Genomic DNA, 26976 nt, shown 5'->3' on the forward strand with positions numbered 1-26976 from the left:
AATATCATAGAACCAACTTGTGTAGTTGAAACAGGTGGCAATAGTTATTTGTGCAACTAGTGAGAAAAGTGAGCAATTGACTCACTCGAGAGAAATCCTTACTCACGAGCCGTAGGCGAGTGAGGAATGGTTTCTCGAGTGAGGCAATTGCACTTTGCACTCGAGTTGCATATTATATTTTTCCTACAGTTACCATAAAACAAATAAATTGGCAAACAAACGTAACATATTTTTACACAGAAGTGATCTTTTAATATGACATTTAATGTGAAGTGACAAAAACAACAGTAGGCTACAACAGCTGACCAGCTGATTTACAGCCAGTGCTGCCAACGTATTTCGCGCACATACGACCTTGTCTGCATGTTGCGCTCACTATTTCGTCCCTTCACGTTGCAAATCTGGAGTGAGACAAAGTAATTAGAGTGAGACAATGTTAACATTGTCTCACTGATGAGTGAATTGGCCACTTTGCTTTCTCAAATCAGTGAGAGAACATGAACATTGTTAGGTGACTGTAGGAAAAACTATTTTATTCCTGATTAACTATAGAAACTAGTGTACCTGTTGCTCAAATTCGAGCAATTGCGAAGCATTACAGTCGACTCACAAAGATTATGGAAATACTCACGATCTACACAACAGTTAGATATAATCAAAATCTTTTGTAAATGTCTTATCTTTTCTCAAAAAGCTGATCTTGTTTTTTTAGTGTTTTCTACAAATTTTTCCCTCTCATAGCCGCATTAGGTTGTCTATGATAACGATTATAAATGAAAAAAACATTATTTCTATTTCTTCTGCTTGGTTGTGTTCTATGACTTTTTCTATGTTTCCATTGTTTGCAAATCGGTTATTTCAATGATTGCTCAAGAAATGTAGAGCAGTGTTAATTCAGTTTTATTTTTAGCCTATATCAAATTGTCCAGGATTTCTTGCTTTTTTCCATTGTAATAATTTCACCAACCCAAGTTTCGTCGACAGATGCAATACGCCAAAGAATATCACCAAGAAGTGGCAGACGATTTACAATCTCCAATTGGTATTTACAATCTCCAAGAAGTGGTAAAAAAAGCAGAAACCAAGCCATACAACAGATATAAGTTAACCCCTTAAATTTTAAGAGTTACTGTGATATTAGGATTTTCCACTGATTTGGTAATAGAACATTATATTGCAAAACATGACACGATGCAGAATAAAATCGATTTTAAAATCAGAAAAAACCCATTGCAAATACTGTACTTCATTTTGAAAAATTCAATAAATCACAATTTAAATATTAACAGCTGTTTCATTAAAAAGTAGTGTAGAATTATGCATATGGTAAACAAATTTGAAGAGGCAACTTTAAAGGCTTCTGGGGCAGAGCCCCAAGGGAATTTACCTCGTTCCTCTTTTGATGGCTCATCTATAGACCAAGACCTTTCTTTAGAGACCCCTACCAAGTTTCTACGCCCAGCCGTTCTCTTAAATTAGCTGGGACAAAAACCCAGTTTTTCCTCCATAAGAATAACATGGGATGGGAATTCAAAGGCCACTGGGGCAGAGCCCCAAAGGAATTTACCACGTTCCTCTTTTGATGGCTCATCTACAGACCAAGACCTTTCTTTAGACACCTCTACCGAGTTTCTACGCCCAGCCGTTCTCTCAATTTAGCTATGACAAAGAAAAACAGTTTCAAATTAATATATAGAATATTTCCTGCTCGTAAAAATTCAAACAAATCCCTTTTCGTAGGGAAGAAATCACAACTACTTCTTGAGTGCAAAAACCGCCAAACATCTGCAAGAAACTCGCCGAATGTGTAATGGCCCTTTTAGACTGATTTTTTCACTACGCTTTTGCTACCAGATAGCATGTTTATAGAATGATTTAACTTATTAAGCATTGTACTTTGAATCAGATGTGGCATTAGTGAATAAGGATTCTTTCATTTCGTACTTCGTGGAATATACCAAATATCACAGTCAGGGCCCACAGTAAAATATGTAACAATTGCTACTAAAGATTTTTGCGTAAGACGAACGTACTATTTGTGGTAATCAACAGCTTGAGCGAACAACTGTTAGTAAGAATAATGTTGCTACCTGGTTGCTACTTACTACTGCACTAAAAGAAAGAATCTTCACTTTTCACGTTAATTTTCGCGGTTTTAATAGCTTAATTGTTATTATACTTTTCCGATGAGCTCGGTTATCTACGGAGGCTTGATCAATTGGGGCTCAGATTATCGTGAGTCTGCATATGCTGTATTGGAGAAACCTAACATCATGTTCAAATTTAATGTTAGAAAAGTCATTATAACACGTGCCATACCATATTAACTCAGTGTGTTACTTACAAAAAAAATTATTTCCATATTAAAGTTAATTAAAATCATTGAACCCCCTTTATTGACAGTACAGTGTACAGTACACTTAATACGAGTCCCGTATATCAATTCACTACTGACATAATGTGTGTGCAGCACATTTAATCTAAATCTGGCCTGATGGTTTACCGGGGGTAGCGGGTTTCTACCCCCGGATATTTACCCCCATGAAAAAACGCCTACGTCATTTTGACGTCACGAGGGGCGGGGCCTATACACGGTCGAGAAACAGCCCGCGACTGTAAATCTACCCCCGGACATCTACCCCCGGACATCTACCCCCAGACATCTACCCCCGGACATCTACCCCCGGAAATCTACCCCCGGACATCTACCCCCCGTGGTCAGCTCTGTCACGTATCGGCCAATATTCATTGTTGAAATTGATTTTATTGACTGTTTTATGTAAATCAACGGCTCTTCGGTTAGTAATTGCCCTCTAATATCTAGTATTACGCATGTGATATGTCATTGTCTCGTTTAACATTATCTATCTTCCTAATGTAATAGGCTGTAACAGCCCTTTTTCACCCGAACTACTTCACCCATTTTTATGATCGAGGTGTAATTTTAAATCTTAAGATCTAGCGCAACGCTAAATGGTAATTAAAACGATATTTTGATAAAGGGCTTCAAAAGTTTGGACCTTAAGCATTTGATTTATTTCTAGACAGTGATTTAAATGTTTGGCCAACTTTCACACACAGTAACAGCTGACGGCGCATGCACGAGCGCAGATCGTGAAATTTAATACATATCATTTGAAGGAGGTTATTTTCTGATTACTAAGGTAAAAATACAGTGCAATTAAATGTTGATAAAAAAGCCTGCCACTGGTTGATCAATAAATTAATTAATTACTAGGTGAAACCCGTCAAAATCGACGGTTGCTTTAAAGGCTTACGATAATTCTTTTAACTGTGACAGAGTGAAATTATAAAAAAGACGAGAGCATTTAGCATTGTTTAATGAGTAATAAATAAGTGTAGAAACAATAATGACTGTTGCGTTAGTTACAAAATATGGTTTATCATTCAATGAATAACATATTTCTTATACCGTCCGTCATAGGTGTTATTGTGTTTGGATGTGTTGGATGTATGTGTCTTAGTAGACAGGATAAGAGCACAATGAACTTCTTCTATAGATAAATAATTCGTTGGCTAAGAAAAATATAAGCCGGATTAATAAATGTCTCAATCCAAGCGCATTAAAATAGCCCTGGCCTGAACCTTTTTTGTAGTATGTAGTTAGTTTAATAACATTCAAAGGCTCTAATGTGTTTTCACTACGCTGAATGAATACATCAAAGTAACATCTCTAACGTCTGCAATAAATTGCAATTTGGCAGATTATCTAAATCGTGCACATATTTCTTCATAACAATTATTAAACATTTAATCCAGTTGCTGTAAACCACTATTAATTTAAAGATATATACACGGATTATTTGGGCAACATGCCCTTCTGCACTTGTATTATTTTGTATTGTATTACACAATCGAAATCTTTTCCAATAATTGAAAACATGTATGAAAATAATCTTATGAACCTATGATGATCTGTCTTAGATATGTCAAAATATTGGAAAAAGTAGTCAAAAATGCAGACACCAAGCCAAAAGCCTGCCACTGGTTGATCAATAAATTAATTAATTACTAGGTGAAACCCGTCAAAATCGACGGTTGCTTTAAAGGCTTACGATAATTCTTTTAACTGTGACAGAGTGAAATTATAAAAAAGACGAGAGCATTTAGCATTGTTTAATGAGTAATAAATAAGTGTAGAAACAATAATGACTGTTGCGTTAGTTACAAAATATGGTTTATCATTCAATGAATAACATATTTCTTATACCGTCCGTCATAGGTGTTATTGTGTTTGGATGTGTTGGATGTATGTGTCTTAGTAGACAGGATAAGAGCACAATGAACTTCTTCTATAGATAAATAATTCGTTGGCTAAGAAAAATATAAGCCGGATTAATAAATGTCTCAATCCAAGCGCATTAAAATAGCCCTGGCCTGAACCTTTTTTGTAGTATGTAGTTAGTTTAATAACATTCAAAGGCTCTAATGTGTTTTCACTACGCTGAATGAATACATCAAAGTAACATCTCTAACGTCTGCAATAAATTGCAATTTGGCAGATTATCTAAATCGTGCACATATTTCTTCATAACAATTATTAAACATTTAATCCAGTTGCTGTAAACCACTATTAATTTAAAGATATATACACGGATTATTTGGGCAACATGCCCTTCTGCACTTGTATTATTTTGTATTGTATTACACAATCGAAATCTTTTCCAATAATTGAAAACATGTATGAAAATAATCTTATGAACCTATGATGATCTGTCTTAGATATGTCAAAATATTGGAAAAAGTAGTCAAAAATGCAGACACCAAGCCGTGCAATGGATATAAGATAATTCAATAAGTAATTAAAAAAAAAAATTAATAGTTACTGTATGTAATATTTTCCAATAATTTCGTAATGGAATGTTATACTGTATTGCAGAACATGAGATGATGCAGAACAAAATAAATATTTTAATCAGAAAACTACATTGTAAATAATACTTCTTTTTGACAAACTCAGTAACTCTCTGTGTGTTGTTTAAAATACAATTTTAATATTAACAGCTGTTTCATTAAAAGTAAAGAAAAATTATCCATATGACGATAATGTAAACAAATCTGGGAAGGGAACTTTTAAAGGTTTGCTTAAGGGTCAAACTTTTGAAGCCCTTTATCAAAATATCGTTTTAATTACCACTTTGCATTGCGCTAGATCTTAAGATTTAAAATTACACCTCGATCATTAAAATCGGTGAAGTAGTTCGGGTGAAAAGGGGCTGTTACAGCCTATTACATTAGGAAGATAGATAATGTTAAACAAGACAATGACATATCACATGCGTAATACTAGATATTAGAGGGCAATTACTAACCGAAGAGCCGTTGATTTACATAAAACAGTCAATAAAATCAATTACAACAATGAATATTGGCCGATACGTGACAGAGCTGACCACGGGGGGTAGATTTCCGGGGGTAGATGTCCGGGGGTAGATGTCCGGGGGTAGATGTCTGGGGGTAGATGTCCGGGGGTAGATGTCCAGGGGTAGATGTCCGGGGGTAGATGTCCGGGGGTAGATGTCTGGGGGTAGATGTCCGGGGGTAGATTTCCAGTCGCGGGCTGTTTCTCGACCGTGTATAGGCCCCGCCCCTCGTGACGTCAAAATGACGTAGGAGTTTTTTCATGGGGGTAAATATCCGGGGGTAGAAATCCGGCGACCCGTTTACCGTAGCTATTATTTCCCTCGTGGTTCAATAACCTGGCTTTAAAGTCGGGGTGTCCTCCCCCCATAACAGGTAGACGGGCAATCCTAATCCCTTGTTGACAAACAACAGTGTCTTTGTTACGGGCGACCACCAGGGACTGCTGGCATCCTCACGCTATTCAAATTACGGGGATTTCTATATTTGAGTCTGCAAGTTATGTGGCATTTCCAACTGTCAATTTGGTCTTCAACATAAACGTTGACATTGACAAACGAGCGGACGTACAGAGAATTTGAGGAAGCCGGAAAACTCCACGCTGGGAGGGTTTCGAATATTTTTTCAAGCACCTTTTATAAGATGATCCTTTTTTGAAATAGGACAAGGCCATAAATAAAAACTAGCGTCAGTGCTGTGACCCTTGAGGCATTTAGGGGTCGTTTTTTAATTAATGACAGTTCAGTTAACTACACCACACCATCTGTTTCTCAATCCTAATATTTGTAAAGTAGGCCTACTGTTAGGACCAAGCCTTGCTCAGTAGTATTTTGATTTCGACTAGTTTTTGTTATTACTGTTGATCAAGATTCCTTAAATAAAGCGTAGGCCTACTAGGAAAACACATGCGAATTGTTAATGTTAACACGAAAAACAATTAATATAAAACGTATTTTATTGTTATGTTTACAGAAACATTGAGCGAACTGTACATTACAAACTAGATGACCCGGCGAACTTTGTACCCCATAAAAGTAAAAAAAAAAACCAAATCAACCGGCCACCTTTATAAGTCTTTTAAAAACAATCACAGACAACATAAAACCGCTGAAAATGACTTTCAATTACATTACCTGTCAAATGTTTAATCAGCTGTTTCTAAAATATATTAAATTAATCTATGCATATGGTCAAAAACCATCATATTTTTCTTCATACGCATAACATACATATGTGGGGCTTAGCTCTAAATTGAAATACTGAACTGAAGATACATGTGTTAATCGGATTAAAGACGAATCCAACAAATCATAAATCATTAAAAAGATCCAGCCGGTCTCGAGTTACAAACTGCTTAACTAACACGACATCATGGCATGTAGCCTCTATCTAGATGCATACTAAGAAAGTGTTTAAAAGTACAGTATTTTCTCTCAAAGTCCTGATATGAGGCAGAAAATCCATCATAGCGACCACTTTCAATTTCCATAGCCATACCGGGTGTCCAAAACCACCCGTACACCCCTTTAAAAATGAGGGAAACATTTTCTTACAAACAAAAAATAATACAGAACTAAATAAATTGGGCACGGTCTACCAAATGATGATAATTTCAAATCCAAAATCACACCGGAAGTGGCTTTTTCAGACCGGAAGTTGACTTTTTTAAATGTAAACTACTGATTTTGATCACAGAATCAGATTCTACGTTAAAAAGTACATAACTTTTGTCAAAAACATTTTTTGATAAAACATGTTTTCTACCTCTAATCCCCTATTAAATTCAATAATTTTGGGTCATTCATCTGCCAAAGTTACTTGAAACAATAATAGAGAAAAACAAATAACAAATATTACATAAAGACATGTGATAAATAGAAACAGCTGTTTATTGTAAACACTCAACGAGAACATTAAACACTATAGTAATTGAGTAACAGCTCGTCTACACATTGCTTAGTTCCATTTTATTTTAAAAAGAAATCATTTGTTTTTACATTAAAGTGGTAAAATGTAAAAACAAATGATTTCTAAAAAAAAATTAAATCAAGCAATGTGTAGACCAGCTGTTACTCAATTACCGTAGTGTTTACAATAAACAGCTGATTCTATTTATCACATGTCTTTATGTAATATTTGTTATTTGTTTTTCTCTATTATTGTTTCAAGTAACTTTGGCGGATGAATGACCCAAAATTATTGAATTTAATAGGGAATTAGAGGTAGAAAAAAAGTTTTTTCAAAAAATGTTATTGACAAAATGTATGCATTTTTCAACTTAGAATTCGATTCTGTGATCACAATCAGTAGTTTACATTAAAAAAAAGTCAACTTCCGGTCTGAAAAAGCCACTTCCGGTGTGATTTTGGATTTAAAATTGTCGACATTTGGTAGAACGTGCCAAATTTATCTAGTTCTGTATTATTTTTCGTTTGTAAGAAAAGGTTTCCCTCGTATTTAAAGGGGTGTACGGGTGGTTTTGGACACCCGGTATATATCTTAATCCACGTAAATTTCACGCCTAAATAACCCCATTTCAGAAGATTTACATATTCAGTGTAACCATACCTCGAGTTATACATTACCTGATTTTAGAGTTTTGGTCCAAGAAGGAAGTACCGGTAATTATTTTATAGGGCAAGCCTACTTGCGTGCAACCGCATCTTGTTTACAAAAAGGTAAATTAAGTAATAAATTACAGCATCTCAAATATATCACAATTTATCACTCTATAATGCATAAAAAATATCATTTCATTGAAATAATATTAGTTAACTGAATGATAAATTGTCATATCTTAGACAAGCTGTAACTTCTGAATGAAAAAAACCTTTTTTAACCAGGTTAACGCACACCCAACTTCCGAAAAATGACTGCAAGGTTTCATTCAATTGTGCCAAATACTTTAGTAGGTATCAGACGTTTTCCAAATTATAAACTTGAGTTTAATGGCATAATATTAAAAGCCTTGAGGAACTGTAACTTTGATTAGATGGACCATTTACGAAGCGGTTTGTGCTGTTAAAGTTAATGTTATTATCAATGTGTATGCATTAATTGACATTAATTGCATCAAGTATTGACAAGTTTCTGTTTTCAAACATCAGACTAGTAAGTAAAACGAACAGGTGGGCCTATTGAGGGCAGCGGTGCCAATCTGTCGTATACTGCTACGACTGATTGGCACCTCTGCGGCCGCCGTCAGCTTGTCACCACGACAGATTGGCACCACTCATTTCTTGAGGTTCCAATCTGTCGTGTACTGTTACGACTGATTGGCACCTCTGCGGCAGCCGTCAGCTTGGCACCACGACAGATTGGCACCACCCCTTTCTCCAGGTTCCAATCTGTCGTGTACTGTTACGACTGATTGGCACCTCTAGGAGCGGTGCCAATCTGTCGCGGTGCCAATCTGACGTGGTGCCAATTAGACGCGTACCCACATTATTACCCTTTTAAATTAATTTTAATTATCAAACGACTAGTTTCAACACTTAAGTCATAGTCGTGTTTACATTTTATACAAATACAATTGTTGCGGCGCGTGTGATGGTACGCCAATGTTATGGAAATAATAAAAGAAACTAACACTTTAATCAAACTATGAATTTATTCATGCGAAATGGATATTAGTGGACTGTATAAATATCCTATTGGGTTACGCCAATTCATCTAACTGCGATAAATTGAGTGAAACTATACATATTTTGAGCATTTAGCATGGTTTAAAGATTATTAAGTGTAAAAAAACAATAATGATATTAATTGCGATAGTTACCGAATATGGTTGATCATTCAATGAATAAAATATTTCCCATACTGTACGTCATTGGAGTTATTAGTATATTATTTGGTATCTCTTCCTTTGGAAGAACCTTTAAATAGTATTAAAATCGTATTTGTGGATCTTTTGTAGCTAAACACTTCCCGTGATTTTATCAGTGTAATGCAGATTAATCTATGATTTTATTTGAAAAAAAAAATCTGTTGGGAAGACACGATCTAACTTCAAAGGGAGGTGTATCCGATACAGTGTAAGTTTGATTTTTCCTTTGTCACGTCGCGTCAGTTCATATTGTACTTCTGTGCCAATGGATAACCCTCTAGCACAGTTTTGAGAAATTGGTTGTGGGGTTACTGTTAAAGCTGGAATTCCTTGACATGGGGGATGTCAGTTAGTTGTCTCAGCCTTATCAATTACTTCAAGTTGTTATTATAATCTCTATACGGAATGTTAGGTGTAGTGGAATATACTTGAAGTGAAGTTGGCTTTAATTCTTGAACTGTTAGGGGCCTCCTCATTTATATGGTTGTGCAGCTTCATTGGCAACAAATAATGCATGTGACATTGCAATGTGGTATTTCCAAAAAGCAAAAAATAATGTTAATTGACTGTTACGTAAATATTGACGTTTACATACATATGTTAATCAACGTATCTTATTTATGATGTGATCTAGTTTAAAGGAATATGACCTTTCTAACGTTATTCATTGGGCCATATTTACAGCCAAAATGTTGTGTTATTTTGAATAATATTACCAACCCAGTGGGCCTTGCCCGTAATATAGGCCACTGCAAATAATTTGTCAAAATAAGTACCATTTTAGGCAAGGTTTCTGTGTTTGGATGTTATTAGACATAGACACAGGGTAAGAGCAAAATAAAATTCTTCTGCAGATGAATTATCTGTTGGAGAAATATAACCCAAATTATAAATGTCACAATTCGAGTTTGAGCACTTTGTAACTACATATGGGTAAGTTACATAGATTTTTATAGGCTGCTGCTCAGTGCACTTAACCCTCCAAGTGTCCATAGTTTAGGCCTTAATGTCCACCTATTTTTGGCGCATTTGCAAGGTTTTATTAAAACGGATCTGAGAAGCTTAAAACAATGTTAATTCTAATGTTCTATATACCATTTTGTTTGGAAAATCATGGGCTTCAATATTATATATAAAACATAAGGAACATTTTTTCAAAAAAAAAATTTTTAGGTAAAAAAAATATAATTTCGAAAATTTTCAAAAAAAAAATAAGTTTGCGCTCAATGAAATTGTATAAATTATAGGCCTATAAATATTTGAAAATAGCCACTTTGTTCTAAATTTTATGAGGATTACAAATATATAATAATATAAGGAAGTATATTTGCAAATAAATAAGTTATGGGCAAAAAACTGATTTCAGTACATAGCGTTTAGCTAAGAATGCATAGCCTAACCATAGCTAGGAATCTGGCTGATAATTTACATCAATATCACTACCTACTTCTTCAGGATCATCAACCAGCACTTCAAAACCACTTAAATCTTCTTATAATGCACCACGTATCACTACTTTTGATTTTTAACACTAAAACAATGATAAACGTAATAAAACACATCAGTCATCGGTCCGGGGGAACCTAGCTGTTTACAAATACACGCACGTCAGCTGTCTGCTACAATATTTTCGGAACTAAAATGAATAGCGCTTAGAGACAGACCTCTGGAGAAAGCTTAGAATATTACGGAAAGAACGATACCTAACTCGATCCAGTTCAATCCGATTCAGTCAGTCATAGAGCCTTCGCCGTAAACGATGTCTGCGTGTCGAAAAATCGACAAGTAACACTACACAAAGTGTGCTGCTTGTCGAATTTTCGTCAAGTAACACTGGGAGGGTTAAAGAATATATATTTTAGAGATAAATTAAATGGTTTTTGTTGCTGAGTAGCGCTAGTAAACATGCACAACCCTTTTCGTTAGTCTAATAACATTCAAAGGCTCTCTAAGAGTTCAAGTTCTTATTTGTATACATATCTATATTATGTTTTCACTAAGCTGAATGAATACTGTAACAATTCAATATTTCCACTTATATTTTTCATAGATAATTTAACTTTCACCATATGTTTTCTTTGTATCAATATGTCAATTTATCAAACCTTGTATAATATATGACCAAACAGACCAATGGGTAATTGATTCGAAACAATATAATATAGAAAATTTTCAAATAACCTAATTTCATGTAAATATATAATAGCCTATAATTTTTATAACAAAATTGCTTCAAATTCAATATAATTTTATTTAAATAACTTTTCAAAATTCAAATATAGCTCTATAGCAAATGAAATTTGTTATAATATATATGTGTAAACAGTGGCCTACAATTTTATGTGATTAAGTCAGCATTGACATATGTGTGTGCAACAATGCATCAAACCAGCATGACTTTCAAGAGAACTGAGCTAGTGTGAAGATGTAAATTGGATACTAACTATTTTAATATCAAAATTTATAAAAAAAGTGCCTAAATTTGAACCTAAATTAGTGAAATTCGATTGAAAAAGAACCGTTCTTATTACAAACATTAATAACTAAGTTACAACATCAAGAAATTTTGCTGCGAAGAAGACATCAATTTGGTGAGATCACTCCAATAGACATTTCCCCTTTGGAAGCCATTAAAACATTTTTAGGCCTAATCTTTGGATATTTGTACCCAAATTCAAAGTCAAGAAACTAATGGAAACTTAATATTCAGAACTTTAATTAATTCAACCAATCTATAATTTGAACCTATTTTATATTTCAAACAAAATTTTAATTAGGCTATATAAAATCACAAGATTAAATTCCAATGCCGCTCGATCACCCCACCTGAGATAAAGATCATTGCAACAAATTATAACACCTGAACCTTTAGAACTATTGTAATAGGCTTAGCCTAAAGCTTTCATTATATTAAATTCATTCCCCACTTATTGTAAACTTTATTGTGAACCCCTTATTTTCTTTTACCATCAATTTTGTATTTTAATTAAATAAATTTAAGTTTCGATATTGTACATGGAGTTTCCATTGTAGTCTTAAGTTAAAGGTTGATTACAAAAATGGCGCCCAACTTGGGGCGCCATTTTTGTAATCAACCTTAAGATTAAGAAAACAATTAATTAAACAACTCAGAGAGCAGAGGATGCTCGAAGGCATCTTTTGCTTGCATATGTGGGTCCTGCACCATTAAGAAAGATTTCAAACTTTCTACTGCCTTTAAAAGTACATCAGGCTACGTGGGCAGAATTAGTTAATGGTTTCAGGTCAGTATACAAAGCTAGAAAGACTATATTTTCAGCTAGAATGGAGTTTGAAAAATGCATCAGAGAAGATAGTGAAAGCTTTTCAGAATTTGTAATACATTTGAAAAATTTAGCAGAATTTTGCAAGTATGAGAATAAGTTTGATGAAAGAATAAGAGACAGATTTGCAGGAGGTATAAATTTTCCAGAGTTTGAAGTAGAAATTAGACAACGATGGCCTGATGGTGTAAAAGAAAATGGTGCCAAGTTAACATCTGAAGATATTTTTGAACTGGCCACTTCGATGGAAAGAGCTCGTCATGAGATATTCAAGAATAACGATAAAGAGTTGGAAGTATCACAAGTAAGAAGAAACAATAAGGGGTCTAAAAGAGAAGTGAAATACAATGAAAAGACAAATCATCCATGTAGTAGATGTGGAACAAAGCAAGAATTTGGTAAATGTCCGGATCAACAAAAGTGTTTGAACTGTAAAAAAACAGGACATTTTGCAAAGTTGTGTCGGCAAAAGCGAGTGAATAATGTGCATGAAAAATCAGAAGATGAAGAATCTGAATCAGACTCGCATGACATGAGGATAAACAATGTTGAAAAGGGAAGAAGACATATTTGTAAAGCACGTATTTATTTAAAGTTGAATAATGTAGCTACAAACATGGAATTTGACTCAGGAGCTTGGGTCTCAATGATAGGTAAGCCTCTTTGGGAGAAAATTGGTTCACCAAGACTTTATAAGACTAATTCAAAATACGTGGCATATGGTAACAATATTTTAGATATACTTGGTGAATGCTATGTCGATGTTTCAGTAGGTGATGAGACACGTAGATTAAAAGTAGCAGTAGTAAATGGAAATGAGAAACCACTATTTGGTTTACCATGGATATTAGCTTTTAATATGAACCTCCCTCCTGATGTAACTATTAATAAAGTAAAATGTAAGCAAAATATAAAACAACAAAAGATGGATGATGTGAGGGTTAAGGAAGTACTTAAAGACTTTGAAGATGTATTCTCTGAAGGACATGGGAAAATCAAGGGTTATAAAGCACGAATTCATGTTAACCCTCCGAGTGTATTTGTCGCTGCAGCGACACATAACACACTTTGTGTAGTGTTTTGTGTCGCTGCAGCGACTCACAAACACTGTTTACGGCGAAGGCTCTATGACTGACTGAATCGGATTGAACTGGATCGAGTTAGGTATCGTTCTTTTCGTTAGATTCTAAGCTTTCTCCAGAGGTCTGTCTCTAAGCGCTTTATGTTCTCCGAGCCGATCGTAATTGTAGCAGACAGCTGACGTGCGTATTTGTAAACAGCTAGGTTACCCTCGGACCGATGACTGATGTGTTTTATTACGTTTATCATTGTTTTAGTGTTAAAAATCAAAAGTAGTGATATACGTGGTGCATTATAAGAAGATTTAAGTGATTTTCAAGGGCTGGTTGATGATCCTGAAGAAGTAGGTAGTGATATTGATGTAAATTATCAGCCAGATTCCTAGCTATGGTTAGGCTATGCATTCTTAGCTAAACGCTATGTACTGAAATATGTTTTTCACTCATAACTTATTTATTTGATAACTTACCTCACTATATGATTATATATTTGTAATCCTCATAAAATTTAGAACAAAGTGGCTATTTTCAAATATTTATAGACCTATAATTTATAAAATTTCATTGAGCGCAAACTTATTTTTTTTTTTGAAATTTTCCAAAAAATTTTTTTTTACTAAAAATTTTTTTTGAACAAATGTTCCTTATGTTTTATATATAATATTGAAGCCAATGATTTTCCAAACAAAATGGTATATAGAACAGTATAATTAACATTGTTTTTAAGCTTCTCAGATCCGTTTTAATAAAACCTTGCAAATGAGCAAAAAATAGGCAGACATTAAGACCAAAACAAGGGACACTCGGAGGGTTAAAGCAGATGCAAACCCCCAGCATTTTTCTGCGTGCAGGGTTCCATTTCCTTTGAAAGAACGAATTGAGAATGAACTTACAAGACTTGTTAACGAGGATATATTGAAGAGGTAGATCCTGCTACGAGTATTACACCTATTCCTTGGGCTACTCCAACAGTGAATGTAGAGAAGAATGATGGTTCAATAAGGATTTGTGGAGATTTTCGAGTCACGTTGAATCAAAATTTGGTCCCAGAAAATGCAATTATCCCGACATTTGAGGAACTAACGAACAAAGTTGCAGGCGGACAAGAGTTTTCCAAGATAGACCTACGAGATGCATACCTACAAATGGATGTTGCAGAAGAACACCAAAAGTATTTAGTAATAGCAACGCATAGTGGTTACTATAGATACAAACGTTTACCTTTTGGGATATCATCTAGCCCAGGTATTTTCCAGAGATATATGGAAAGACTCTTAGCTGGAATACAAAAGGTTGGAGTTCTTCTGGATGATATTATAATAACTGGAAAGAATAAGAAAGAGCATCTACAAAATTTGAGAGAGGTTTTGAAACGAATGAAAGAAGCTGGTATAAAAGCAAAATCTAGTAAATGCAAATTTTTTGAAGAGTCAGTAACTTACTTGGGACATACAATCGACCGAAATGGAATACATCCTACTGAAGAAAAAATAAAAGCCATTCGAGAGGCACGGTCACCTACTAATGTCAAGGAGCTCCGATCATTTTTAGGTTCTATTAACTACTATGAACGATTTATTCCTGGACTTCATGCCATTTGTAGTGATCTCCATAAGCTGACTGGAACTAACTCAAAATGGAAATGGTCTGAACAAGAAGAGGTGACGTTTAAAAGAGTAAAGGAAATTCTATCAAGTAAAGACACAGTAGTACCATATGAAGAAATGAGACCGTTGGTAATGGTCTGTGATGCATCAGAAAATGGATTGGGAAGTGTACTAATACACAGATTTGAAAATGTCATCCTCGTCTCTCGTAGACACGGAAACGTTATCGTCGTCTCCCGTGGTTTCTGAAACGTCATCGTCGTCGTCCACTATCGTGGCAAAATCATGAACATTTCCCGCGGCTGTTTAGACATAACCGTCATCTCCCGCAGTCACGGAAACGACATCGTCATCTCCCGCGGTCACGGAAACATTATCGTCGACGTCTGCAATCACGGCAAAATCATAAACATTTCTCGCCACCAAGCAGACACGGAAACGTTATCGTCGTCTCCCGCGGTCACGGTACCGTTATCGTCGTTTCCCGTTGTTTCGGAAACGTCATTGTCGTCGTCCACTATCGTGGCAAAATCATGAACATTTCCCACGGCTGTTTAGACATCACCGCCATCTCCCGCGGTCACGGTAACGTTATCGTCGACGTCCGCGATCGCGACATAATCATGAACCATTCCCGCGGCCGAGCAGATATCATCGTCGTCTCCCACGGTCACGGAAACGTCATCGTCATCTCCCGCGGTCACGGAAGCGTCATTGTCATCGATCGCGGCAAAATCATGAACATTTCCCGCGGCTGTTTAGACATCACCGTCATCTCCCGCGGTCACGGAAACGTTATCGTCGTCGTCTGCGATCACGGAAAAATCATGAACATTTCCTGCGGCCGTGTAGACTCCCGGTCACGGAAACGTCATCGTCATCTCCCGCGGTCACGGAAACGTCATCGTCATCTCCCGCGGTCACGGAAACGTCATCGTCATCTCCCGCGGTCACGGAAACGTCATCGTCATCTCCCGCGGTCACGGAAATGTTATCGTCGACGTCCGCAATCACGGCAAAATCATTAACATTTCCGCGGCCGTGTAGACATCATCGTCGACGTCCAGGATCGCGGCAAAATCATGAACATTTCCCGCGGCTGTTTAGACATCACCGCCATCTCCCGCGGTCACGGATATTCCCGCGGTCACGGTACCGTTATCGTCGTCTCCCGCGGTCACGGTACCGTTATCGTCGTTTCCCGTTGTTTCGGAAACGTCATTGTCGTCGTCCACTATCGTGGCAAAATCATGAACATTTCCCGCTGCCGTGTAGACATCATCGTCGTCTCCCGCGGTCACGGAAACGTCATCGTCGTCGTCCGGGATCGCGGCAAAATCATGAACATTTCCCACGGCTGTTTAGACATCACCGTCATCTCCCGCGGTCACGGTAACGTTATCGTCGACGTCCGCGATCGCGACATAATCATGAACATTTCCCGCGGCCGAGCAGATATCATCGTCGTCTCCCACGGTCACGGAAACGTCATCGTCATCTCCCGCGGTCACGGAAACTTCATCGTCTTCTCCCGCGGTCACGGAAACGTTATCGTCATCTCCCGCGGTCACGGAAACTTCATCGTCTTCTCCCACGGTCACGGAAATGTTATCGTCGTCGTCCGCGATCGCGACATAATCATGAACAATTCCCGCGGCCGAGCAGATATCATCGTCGTCTCCCACGGTCACGGAAACGTCATCGTCATCTCCCGCGGTCACGGAAAGGTCATCGTCGTCTCCCGTGGTTTCGGAAACGTCATCGTCGTCGTCCACTATCGCGGCAGAACCGTGAACATTTCCCGAGGCCGTGAGGACATCATCATCATTAGCTTTCGTGGTTACGTAAACGGCCACGTAAAGATCGCGGCAAAATCATAAAGATTCCCGACTTTGAAATCAAATTTAAGACTAAATCCCGACTTTTCAAGACCATTTTGAAATTCAATACTAATTCCCGACTTTCCCGATTTTCCCGACTACTAGACACCCTGTAGGGGCGGAGCCGATTGGACAGATCACGAAATTGCTGGCGTATAAACTTATTCTATGAAATTGTACATGTATGTACCAAGTTTCGTGGCATTCTATAGAGCGGTTTCAGAGTCCATAACGTTCAAATATACAAACTTCCTCTTTTATAAATATAGATTTTAATCAAATTTGGCAATTTTGTTTATTTCATACTAAGCTATCAACATTTCAATAAAAAAATCCATACCTTCCCTGTAGCAGCAAACCTAGGTACTCATTAAAATTAATGTTATTTAAATAGGAAATAAATCTGACAATTTTCAGGAATTATTTTAGTAAAAATCCAGCCAGGTAAATGGAAATTCGCTTAGTCTGCAGGTTTACTGCGGCGGTTGTATTATAATTTAGATGCAGTTTAAAGACTTATTTACTCAACAAATTTTTGCTCTAAACTTATTCATTTAGGAGCTGCATTATGCAAAATGTACACAACAAGTAATTTTTTCTTAGGTGTAACTTGCTGTAACTCCTAAACAAGTAGCTTTACAGAAAAAGTGACGAGAACAAAAGTGTTTTTAAATGCATGTACTATCTGAAAACATAGTAAAATATAAAGGAGTTACATAAGAAATTTCAAAGTTGACCGCCATATTGGAAAATGGTGGCCGAATTCCAAAAAAACTAAATTCATATTTTTAACTGCCACAAAAAAATGCCCCCCCCATTTTAAGTTTTCTCTAATTCTTACCGTTTCCGATATCCACCTGGTGGCCTCCTTGAGTTGATCACCGTGTATGGAAGGCCAAAATAAGTAAATCACAATGTTCAAGAACAAATAAAAACTGATAAACTACATTTTTTAATGTTTATAATCACAATGTACCTTGGTTACTGTGGCCAATAACTTCAACACAATATCAGCCTCTCTTTTATTGACAAAGCCTATAGCTTCACACACTCCTGTGTCCACCACAACCACCGCCTCCGACAAGGATTGACCCAATGTAGCTTTGACCCAATCTGACTCTCCCACCTACAACAGATCATAGACAGTGTTTATAGTAAGTGTGACTAGAGACTGTGACAAAATTTCAGCCTCTCTTGTATTGACATAGCCTACAGCTTCACACACTCCTGTGTCCACCACAACCACCACCTCCGACAAGGATTGACCCAATGTAGCTTTGACCCAATCTGACTCTTCCACCTACAACAGATCATAGACAGTGTTTATAGTAAGTGTGACTAGAGACTGTGACACAATATCAGCCTCTCTTTTATTGACACAGCTTATAGCTTCACACACTCCTGTGTCCACCACAACCACCACCTCCGACAAGGATTGACCCAATGTAGCTTTGACCCAATCTGACTCTTCCAGTAAATTAAATGCTTAATCTTTTTACTTGACATTATAAGATTCCTCATTGTATTGTTTGTACTATATATTTTGACTATTTCCCGCAGTTGTGTAGACATAATTATCGTCTTCTATGATCGTGGCAATATATAAACACACCCCGCGGTCTTGAAGAGACTTTCATTGTCTACCACAAATGAGGCAAAATTCTGATCTTTTACTGCGGTTGTGTGGATATTATTAAAGAGAAATATATAGTAGGGGTTTAACAAAATTGTTTCAAAAGGTTTCTTAATGGATTTCATTACTTTTATACCTGATATGAAACAATTTGGATTAGAAAGATTTAACCTGAATAATTTCTATATCACATCTAGCTATAGTCGGTCTACTACCTCAGGAGGGGAGGGGGTGTTGTAATTCTTTCAAGAGAGGGTTTGAATTCAAAGGCTCTAACTCTGAAAAAATAGAGGATCTAACAGAGGATAAGCTTTTCGAATGCTGCGTGGCTAAATATAAAATCAATAAATGGTCTTTTGTACTTGTAGGAGTTAACAGAAAACCTCAACTTCAAAATTTGGAATTCTTAGCTAGGTTAGACAAGTTAATAGAAATTTTATCTGCTTTAAAGGATGTAAGACATTTTGTTATTGCAGGTGATTTTAATTTAAATGTTTTGAAGTGTACTCCTGAAATTCAACATTTTAAAAACATTCTAAAGAGCCATAGTGTTCATTACCTGGTGGATTTTCCCACAGGGGTCACACCAAATACTTCAACTGCTATTGATAATATTTTGACAAACATAGACAAATCACTTTCTCATGTAACTGGTATTGCAACAGCCCTCTCAGACCATGATGGTCAGATCTTGGAGTTAACTATTCCCGGAAATAAAGATTTTGTAAATAACTATGTGTAAATTGAACAAAGAGATTTTTCTGTAAATAATATGAATGTTTTTAATAATATCTTATCACAAGAGAATTGGATCTCTGTATACATGGCTAAAGTAGAAGATAAGTTTAAATTGTTTAATAGTATTTTCCAATATAACTTTGATTTAGTCATAGATAAAACATACTCCCTTAGTAGATTTCTCATCCTAATGGAACAGCTGAAGACAATTTTATTGTTAGTTCTGTACGGTTTATGTAGAGGTCGTGTTTTGTTTAGAATTTGTTTCCCGTTAATACAGTAATTTAAAACCTCGTTTAACCAAATAATACGATCTAATCATAAACAATAAATTGTCCCTTAGTTATTTAACCAAACAGTAAAGCACAAATCAAGAAATTAACCCTAAAATAATAGAAACAAAATTTCGCCGACACTAGCGCCCAGTGTGGCGTACATAAGACATGAAAAACGAGCTTCAAAATTTACAATGGGATGAGAAGTCCACTTGTGTTGGTTAGTCTATGATTTAGTGTTTCCTAAAAAGAGGGTGAAAAAATATTTGAATAAAAGTAAATTTAATTGGATAAACCAGGATTTATTAACAGAACAAAAAGATATTGTTGAGCTTACAAAACAAGCAAAACTGTCTGGTAATGTAGAAATGATGAATCATTGTAAACTCTTAAATGCAAATTATAAAAGTAGATTGATCAAGGCAAAGAAAACTTTTTACGATCAACTTATAAATAAATCAGAAAATGTTAGTAAGAAAACATGGGAGATAATTAATTTTGAAACTGGTAATAAATCTAAATGTATTAAGGATCCTCCTCATGAAATTAGAATTAACGATAAGGTGATATCAAACCCTCTGAGCATCTCAAACGGTTTTAACAATTACTTTATTGAGGTAATAGAGAATTTGATCAATAGTGCCCCAAGTAATATTCAATCTAAAGACGATCAAAATACAACTACATCATGATCAAATAAATATTGAAATTCCTTTCAGATGTAGGCCAGTAGATGAAGATGAGATAGAAAAAATAATTTCAACTTTAAAAAATAAGTCATCTAGTGGTCATGACGAAGTACCCGTAAAACTAATCAAATTCATAGGGAAATCACTGTTAAAACTACTCGTGCATTTAATAAACAGTTCATTAATAACCAGTATTTTCCCTGACTGCTTAAAAATGTCTAGAGTAATACCTATTTACAAAAAAGGTGAAAGGAATGAAATCGGTAATTATCGCCCTGTATCAGTTTTGCCATCCATATCAAAAATATACGAACGTGTAATGTATAATCGATTGGTTGATCATTTGCATAATAATAATATCTTTGACAAACAACAGCATGGTTTTCGTAAGGGTAAATCTACTACTACTGCTCTTTTACATTTTTCAGAAACTATTATTGATGCTGTTAACAAAGGAAATGACGTAGTTGGTATTTTTATGGATTTATCAAAAGCATTCGATAGCATATCTCACGAAGTTCTTTTACATAAATTAAAATCTTTAAGTATTTTTAACACTACTTTAAATTGGTTTAGGTCATATCTTTCAGAAAGAATGCAATATGTAGAAATAATGTCAAAAAAACAAAATACACTAACCAGGTATAGATCAGAAAATTTTACTATTAAACATGGAGCTCCTCAAGGCTCCATTCTGGGGCCTTTATTATTTTTGTGTTATGTCCAAGGAATGCCTTCAATTTTAAAAAAATATTTTAGGAACAGAAAGTCAGTTAGTACTTTATGCTAATGATGCAAACTTGATAGCCACTGCTAAATCTTACCCTGACCTTAAAAAAGCGTGTCAAGAGCAATTAAAAATTATTGACAATTTTTTTATTCAGAATAATTTATTTCTTAACGGCAATAAAACTAATCAAATTATTTTTTCTACAAAACAAAATAAAAATGCTAGAGAAATAGATATTTTAGTGGGGGGAAGTAAAATAGAATCAATTAAAATTACCAGATTTTTAGGAGTTGAAGTTGACAATAATCTTAGTTGGGACCAACATACACTAAAATTGGCTAACAAAATTGCAACGGGTATATATGTTCTTAGAAAAATGTCTTTGTTATGTAGTCTTGACACTTTAAAAACTATTTATTTTGCACATATCCACTCTCACATATTTTATGGTGTAGTTGTTTATGGTGGTACAAGTAAAGGCAACTTAGATACAATCTTGATACCGTATTTCAGAAGGAAGCTTTGAGAATTATATTAAATCTAGAAGACGAAGTATCAGTGAAAAATAAATTTTCTGAGCTTAATATTTTGACACTTTATGACCAATATATCCTTGAATGGATATGTTGAATGCATGTGTGTTAGAAATAAATATAATGAATTAGATCTGCGCAGTAGTATACATTCTCATAATACTAGACATAAGAACAATTTAAACTTAACCCAACATCAACGATGTAAAAACTACATGGATTGCGCTCTCAGTAGCACTGCGGGCGCTGTTTTCGGTCTAGCTCCCCCTACCATCTACTGGCAGTAGCCGACGCAGCCCATACACTCACCATTGTAAAACGCACCTTTTTAAGTTGCTGCTCCGTTTAAATATATAGATATAAAATATTGCTAATGATGCCAAACACTTTTTACTATTCTAAACTTTATGTCTTCTTCTTTTATTGCAGAAAATAACACATTTGAACTCTTAAAAACCCCTACTACATTTGTCCAGTTTTTACCGCAAATCTATGCTTGACATTAACGTGATAGGCGTATTTCTTTTATGATTATTTTGTAAGATACATTGTCATTAAACATTGGAAGAAAAAATATCTCGTTTACGTCAAACATAACGTTACCACTGCGGCAAAGACTTAGCAAAATTATTCTAAATGTTTATGTACTATTTTTTCGATTATTAAAGTAGAAGTTCAATTACAAATATTGTACTTTCTATTTCCCCTTTGTAATCACTTATTATTTTACCATGGACAATTTGGAACTAGCAATATCAGTTGTCTAAAAACATCTACAAAACGGGTTTAGTGAATTTGCAGTTTTAAAGAATTCAGATGGGCTATTTTCTGCAAGAAACAAAACAGACATAAAAGGTTTAACTAGTAAAAAGAGTTTGACAAGCGTTAGCAATATTTTATCCCTGTGAATTTCAACAGAGCTGCAAATAAAAAGTGCGTTTTATAATGGTAAATGTATGGGCTGCGTCGGCTTCTGCCAGTAGATGGTGGGGGGAGCTCGACCGCGCGTCCAACACTGAGCCAGCAATCCATGAGTTGTTTATATCGTTGCCCAACATAGGCTTAGTTTCTTTAATAAAACAGCTACTCATTTTGGCTCTTAATGTTTAAATCATTTACCTGAAAATTTAAAAAGCAAAATTAATAACCAAAACTTTAAGTATCTGGTTAAAAATTATTTGTTAAATAAAAACAAGCCCATGGGGCGTAGCCCAAGGGAAATATGAAAATTTAATGATATAATATTGCGTTGTCTTCCATTTGTGAGCTATGTTTCTCTAGCTCATCGGGAAGTTAGAATAAAATTGATTGCAAAATTTGTACCGGACAAGAAAGCGAGCTAATAAAAACGTTAAAAAAAGCTGTTATTCAAAGGAAGAATTTTTCAATTCTAGTTGATTATTTGAGATGTTCAGAGGTATATATGTAAATGTATATATACTTCATGTAATTTAACTTAGCATATACAAGACATTTTTAAGTATTGTTATTTTTTTCAGTAAGTTAAATCTAATAAGTTGATTAATGGATTATTTCAATTAATTTTTAAATAGCTTTGAGAGAGCTTTGGTGTAGTTTACCATAAGATTATAATTATTTTACTTTACTGTGACACTATTTATGTATGTATACAAGATAAATAAAGAAATTTTACTATGACTATGACCTCCGCACAACTCAAAAAAAGTCTACCGAAATCTGATTTGGGGATGTACATGATATTAGGGTATTTAAATTAAAATAATAATTGCTCCAGGAACATTTTTTTAAAAAACATTATTGCTAGATATAGGGTGTAGTATATCGGTCTTTCTTAATGTCTACAAGGGTGGGGAAACTAAATCTGCAACTTAAAATGTGATTCGACCTCATTAGACCCACTAAAATGGCCGCCGAAATACGATTAATGGAGATAAAAACTAAAATAAAACTTAACTTTAGATACAGGGTGTAGTATATCAAATTCCATGCTTACAAGGGCCGCAAAACCAAAAAGGCAACTTAAAATTTGATTGTATCTATTTTAATGTCATAATATGGAAGTCCCCAAAACACGCTCCATGGAGCAAAAAGTAAAAAAAAAAACTTAGCTTTAGAAATAGGTATGTCGATTTTAACTTTTACAAAGGCCATATAAACTAAATTTGCAGCTTAAAATAAGAATTAACTTCATAGACGGTGGCTCAATTTTATTGAAGGTTGTTTACATGTTTCAGCTTATCAGCCATTGTCAAAATGTCGCAGTTGGATGGTGAAATCCTTGTCAATGTTTTCTACTAAAAGTACATACACAAACACACATACACGGACGGGACGACGACATTACAAAACCAATAACACTTTTAATAGGCCTATTACGTCAAATACACGGGCAGGAAGAACACCGTTGTCAAGGTTAGGATGCAGACTCAACTAGTTGTGCATTGTCGGTCTTGTCTTATCAACTGAAGTGGACTGCTGACCAATGGGCGTCAACCTCTGCCTTTGTTTTAAGATGTTATTGAAAATGTGATGAGATTTAAATTTAAGTTTTTCATTCAGAATTAGGCTCTCGGATGTTTTTGTTCTCATTAACCTGTGCCTTATAAATTTAAAATTCTTCGAGAGTGTTAAGTCTCTTCCTTTTTTGCAAACATTTAGGATTTCAAGGCCTTTACTAATATTGTTCATGTCATGGTTATTATCGACCAAATGCTGAGCAAACGATGATCTTTGTTTTGTATTACAAGGATCTGGTCTATGCTCCTTGTATCTAGTATTGAAATCTCTACCTGTCTGTCCAGTATACATGCTAGGACAACTGGCACAAGTTAACTTATATATTCCACATTTGTTAAATTTATCACCACATCTGGTTGAATTGTTTAAATTATTTAATGAACGATTTAGTCGATTATCTGAAGGATAGATTTATGCCATGTTTTTTCAATTGTTTGGATAGGCCGTTTTGCAGAATGTGACTGTATTCAACGCAAACATATTTCTCATTGTCCTTTCTTGTAAACTCAGATCTACTGGCTTTTGATTTTTGTTTGTGAATGAGCTTATCAATTAAAGTAATATGGTAACCATTAGCTATGGCAGTGTGTTTTATTAGTAGTTGTTCCCATGTAGGCAGTAGTTGTTCCCATAAATAACCTTTTAAGCAGAGAACATTACACCTATCATGGCCTTCACCTAAATAAAAAAGGTAAGGAACTGTTATGGAACATCATTGCTCTTCATGTAACAATCAAGCTGCACAATTCTTCAAACGGATCAACATTTGTAACCAGCAAAGTTAGACATTCACCAGCGTCAGACAGAGTAAAAGAAAATGAGTTGGAGCATGAAGAGATCTGTGAGGCCCAGACTGACAACAGAGGCAGCAGCCTGTGCCAGACTCCACAACTCGTCCATGGACCAGATATTGTCAGCTCACCCTTCCTCGGCTTCTCCACTCCAGACATCATGAGCCAAGACAATTTAAAAAACATCAGAAACAAAACAAATCCAAAAATAACCTAGGTGGGTCACAGACAGAGTTAGTTTTAAATGTTTTATTTTGGAATGTTCAAGGAATAAGAAATAAAATTGATGTTATAGAGCATTTTGTCCATACTAATGATGTAAATGTATTATGTATAGCAGAACACTGGTTAAATAAGGATGAAATGAAAATGTTAAATATAAATAATTTTAGTCACATTAATTCTTTCTGTAGATCTAATATGTCAAAAGGAGGCTGTGCAATTTTTACCAAGTATATAGATAATGTTAAAACTTTAGAAAATGTAAATAAGTTATCATCTGAACATGTTTGTGAAATATCCACTGCATATTTTTTATCACAAAAGTTGGTTTGTATTTGTATTTACAGACCAAACAAAAAATATCTTAAGGAATTTTTAAATATTTTGTTTGAGTGTTTAATGTTAGTAAATAAGCTTAATGTTGATATTATTCTATGTGGTGATTTTAATGTGGATTTCCTTGATATTGACTGTAATCAACGAAAAGAAGTAACTAATACATTTAATGCTTTTAATCTACATTTGGTTACATTAGAAATCACTAGGCCTAATATGAGAAAAGGTAAAATTGTCAAACTTGGAACTTGTATTGATAACATTGCAACCAACATTCACAGAGATAACAGGACTGGTTGTGTTGTTCCCACCCTTGTATCAGATCACTATGCAATTATGTTATCTACTAGATTACATTCCAGGTGTATGAACGGGCAAAATAGTTTTGAGATCTCACGGCCCATTAATAAAATGAGTGGTGTTTTATTATGTTCAAATTTAAGTAAAGTAAATTGGCTTAGTGTTTATTAATTAGAAACATTAAATGAGAAATTTGACCTGTTTTTGAATATTTTTTTAAGTGTTTTAGATTTTACAATGCCAATCAAATTGGTAGCAGATAAGAGTAGTGAGGATAAATATGACAACCGTTGGTATACAAATGAATTGCAGTGTTTGAAACAAAAATGTATTGAGTTTTTGGATTAATTTAAAATGACAGGTAATAAAACATGCAAAGAGGAATATAAGATAACTAAAAGAACATACAGAAAACTTATTAAAGAAGCAAAAGTAAATTACAACTCAAACAAAATATCTACAGCAAAGAATAAGTCGAAAGAAATGTGGAGTATAATAAATAAAAAAGTTAGTGTCAATAGAAAAAGCAAAAGTAAAAATTCTCTCGACCCTCAATCTTTAAATAACCATTTCTTAGACTCTGTAAACAATTTGATTAATAATTTATCTACATCGAACAAATCTTCTGAGGTCTATATTAATGTGTTGAGGGGTATGGACACAATGACAGATATTAGTTTTAAATTAAAACCATTTTCTGTTGAACAGGTATTTGAGAAAATTAATAGGCTAAGCAGAGGTGCCCATCCCCCCAAACCCAGAGGCGCAACCCCCGCCCCCCCCCCCCCCAAGCCAAAGGAGTAGTTCTCCCCCCCAATTTATGCTGCCGTCTATTTAAACCTACCCTCCCCCCCCCACCAATTTATCTGACAATTTTCCCATTACCTCATAAAACGAGCATTCCAATTTAGTATTTAGTAAACTTGAGGTAAAGAAAAACAAACTTGCTGATAATAAAAATTAAATGTTTAATAGGAAACGTTAACAACATTTAACAATACTTCATCAGGTATATCTAACTAATGGACGAATTAGAAGTGTTTCAATTTACATTTCAGAATCTCTATTGTCAGCTAACATGTGCTCAGTACTGCAATAACGTCTTCAAAACGTACAACAATATACTGTACTAGGTGAATTACTCTACTCCAACA

General features: G+C 35.1%; 1 protein-coding gene across 1 annotated transcript in view; it reads right to left on the bottom strand.

Moving 5' to 3' along the window:
- Window positions 1-26976, bottom strand: part of LOC128982751 (DNA replication ATP-dependent helicase/nuclease DNA2) — a 217434-nt gene that overhangs the window by 17210 nt on the left and 173248 nt on the right. Inside the window, exon 16 of the mRNA XM_054401709.1 lies at window positions 18053-18202. Coding sequence (XP_054257684.1) covers window positions 18053-18202 — 150 coding nt within the window. The remainder of the gene's footprint in view (window positions 1-18052; window positions 18203-26976) is intronic.

Source organism: Macrosteles quadrilineatus, unplaced genomic scaffold, assembly GCF_028750875.1.
Source record: "Macrosteles quadrilineatus isolate MER2022 unplaced genomic scaffold, UCM_ALF_1.0 Scaffold_1__1_contigs__length_201487025, whole genome shotgun sequence".
Taxonomy (NCBI): Eukaryota; Metazoa; Arthropoda; class Insecta; order Hemiptera; family Cicadellidae; genus Macrosteles; species Macrosteles quadrilineatus.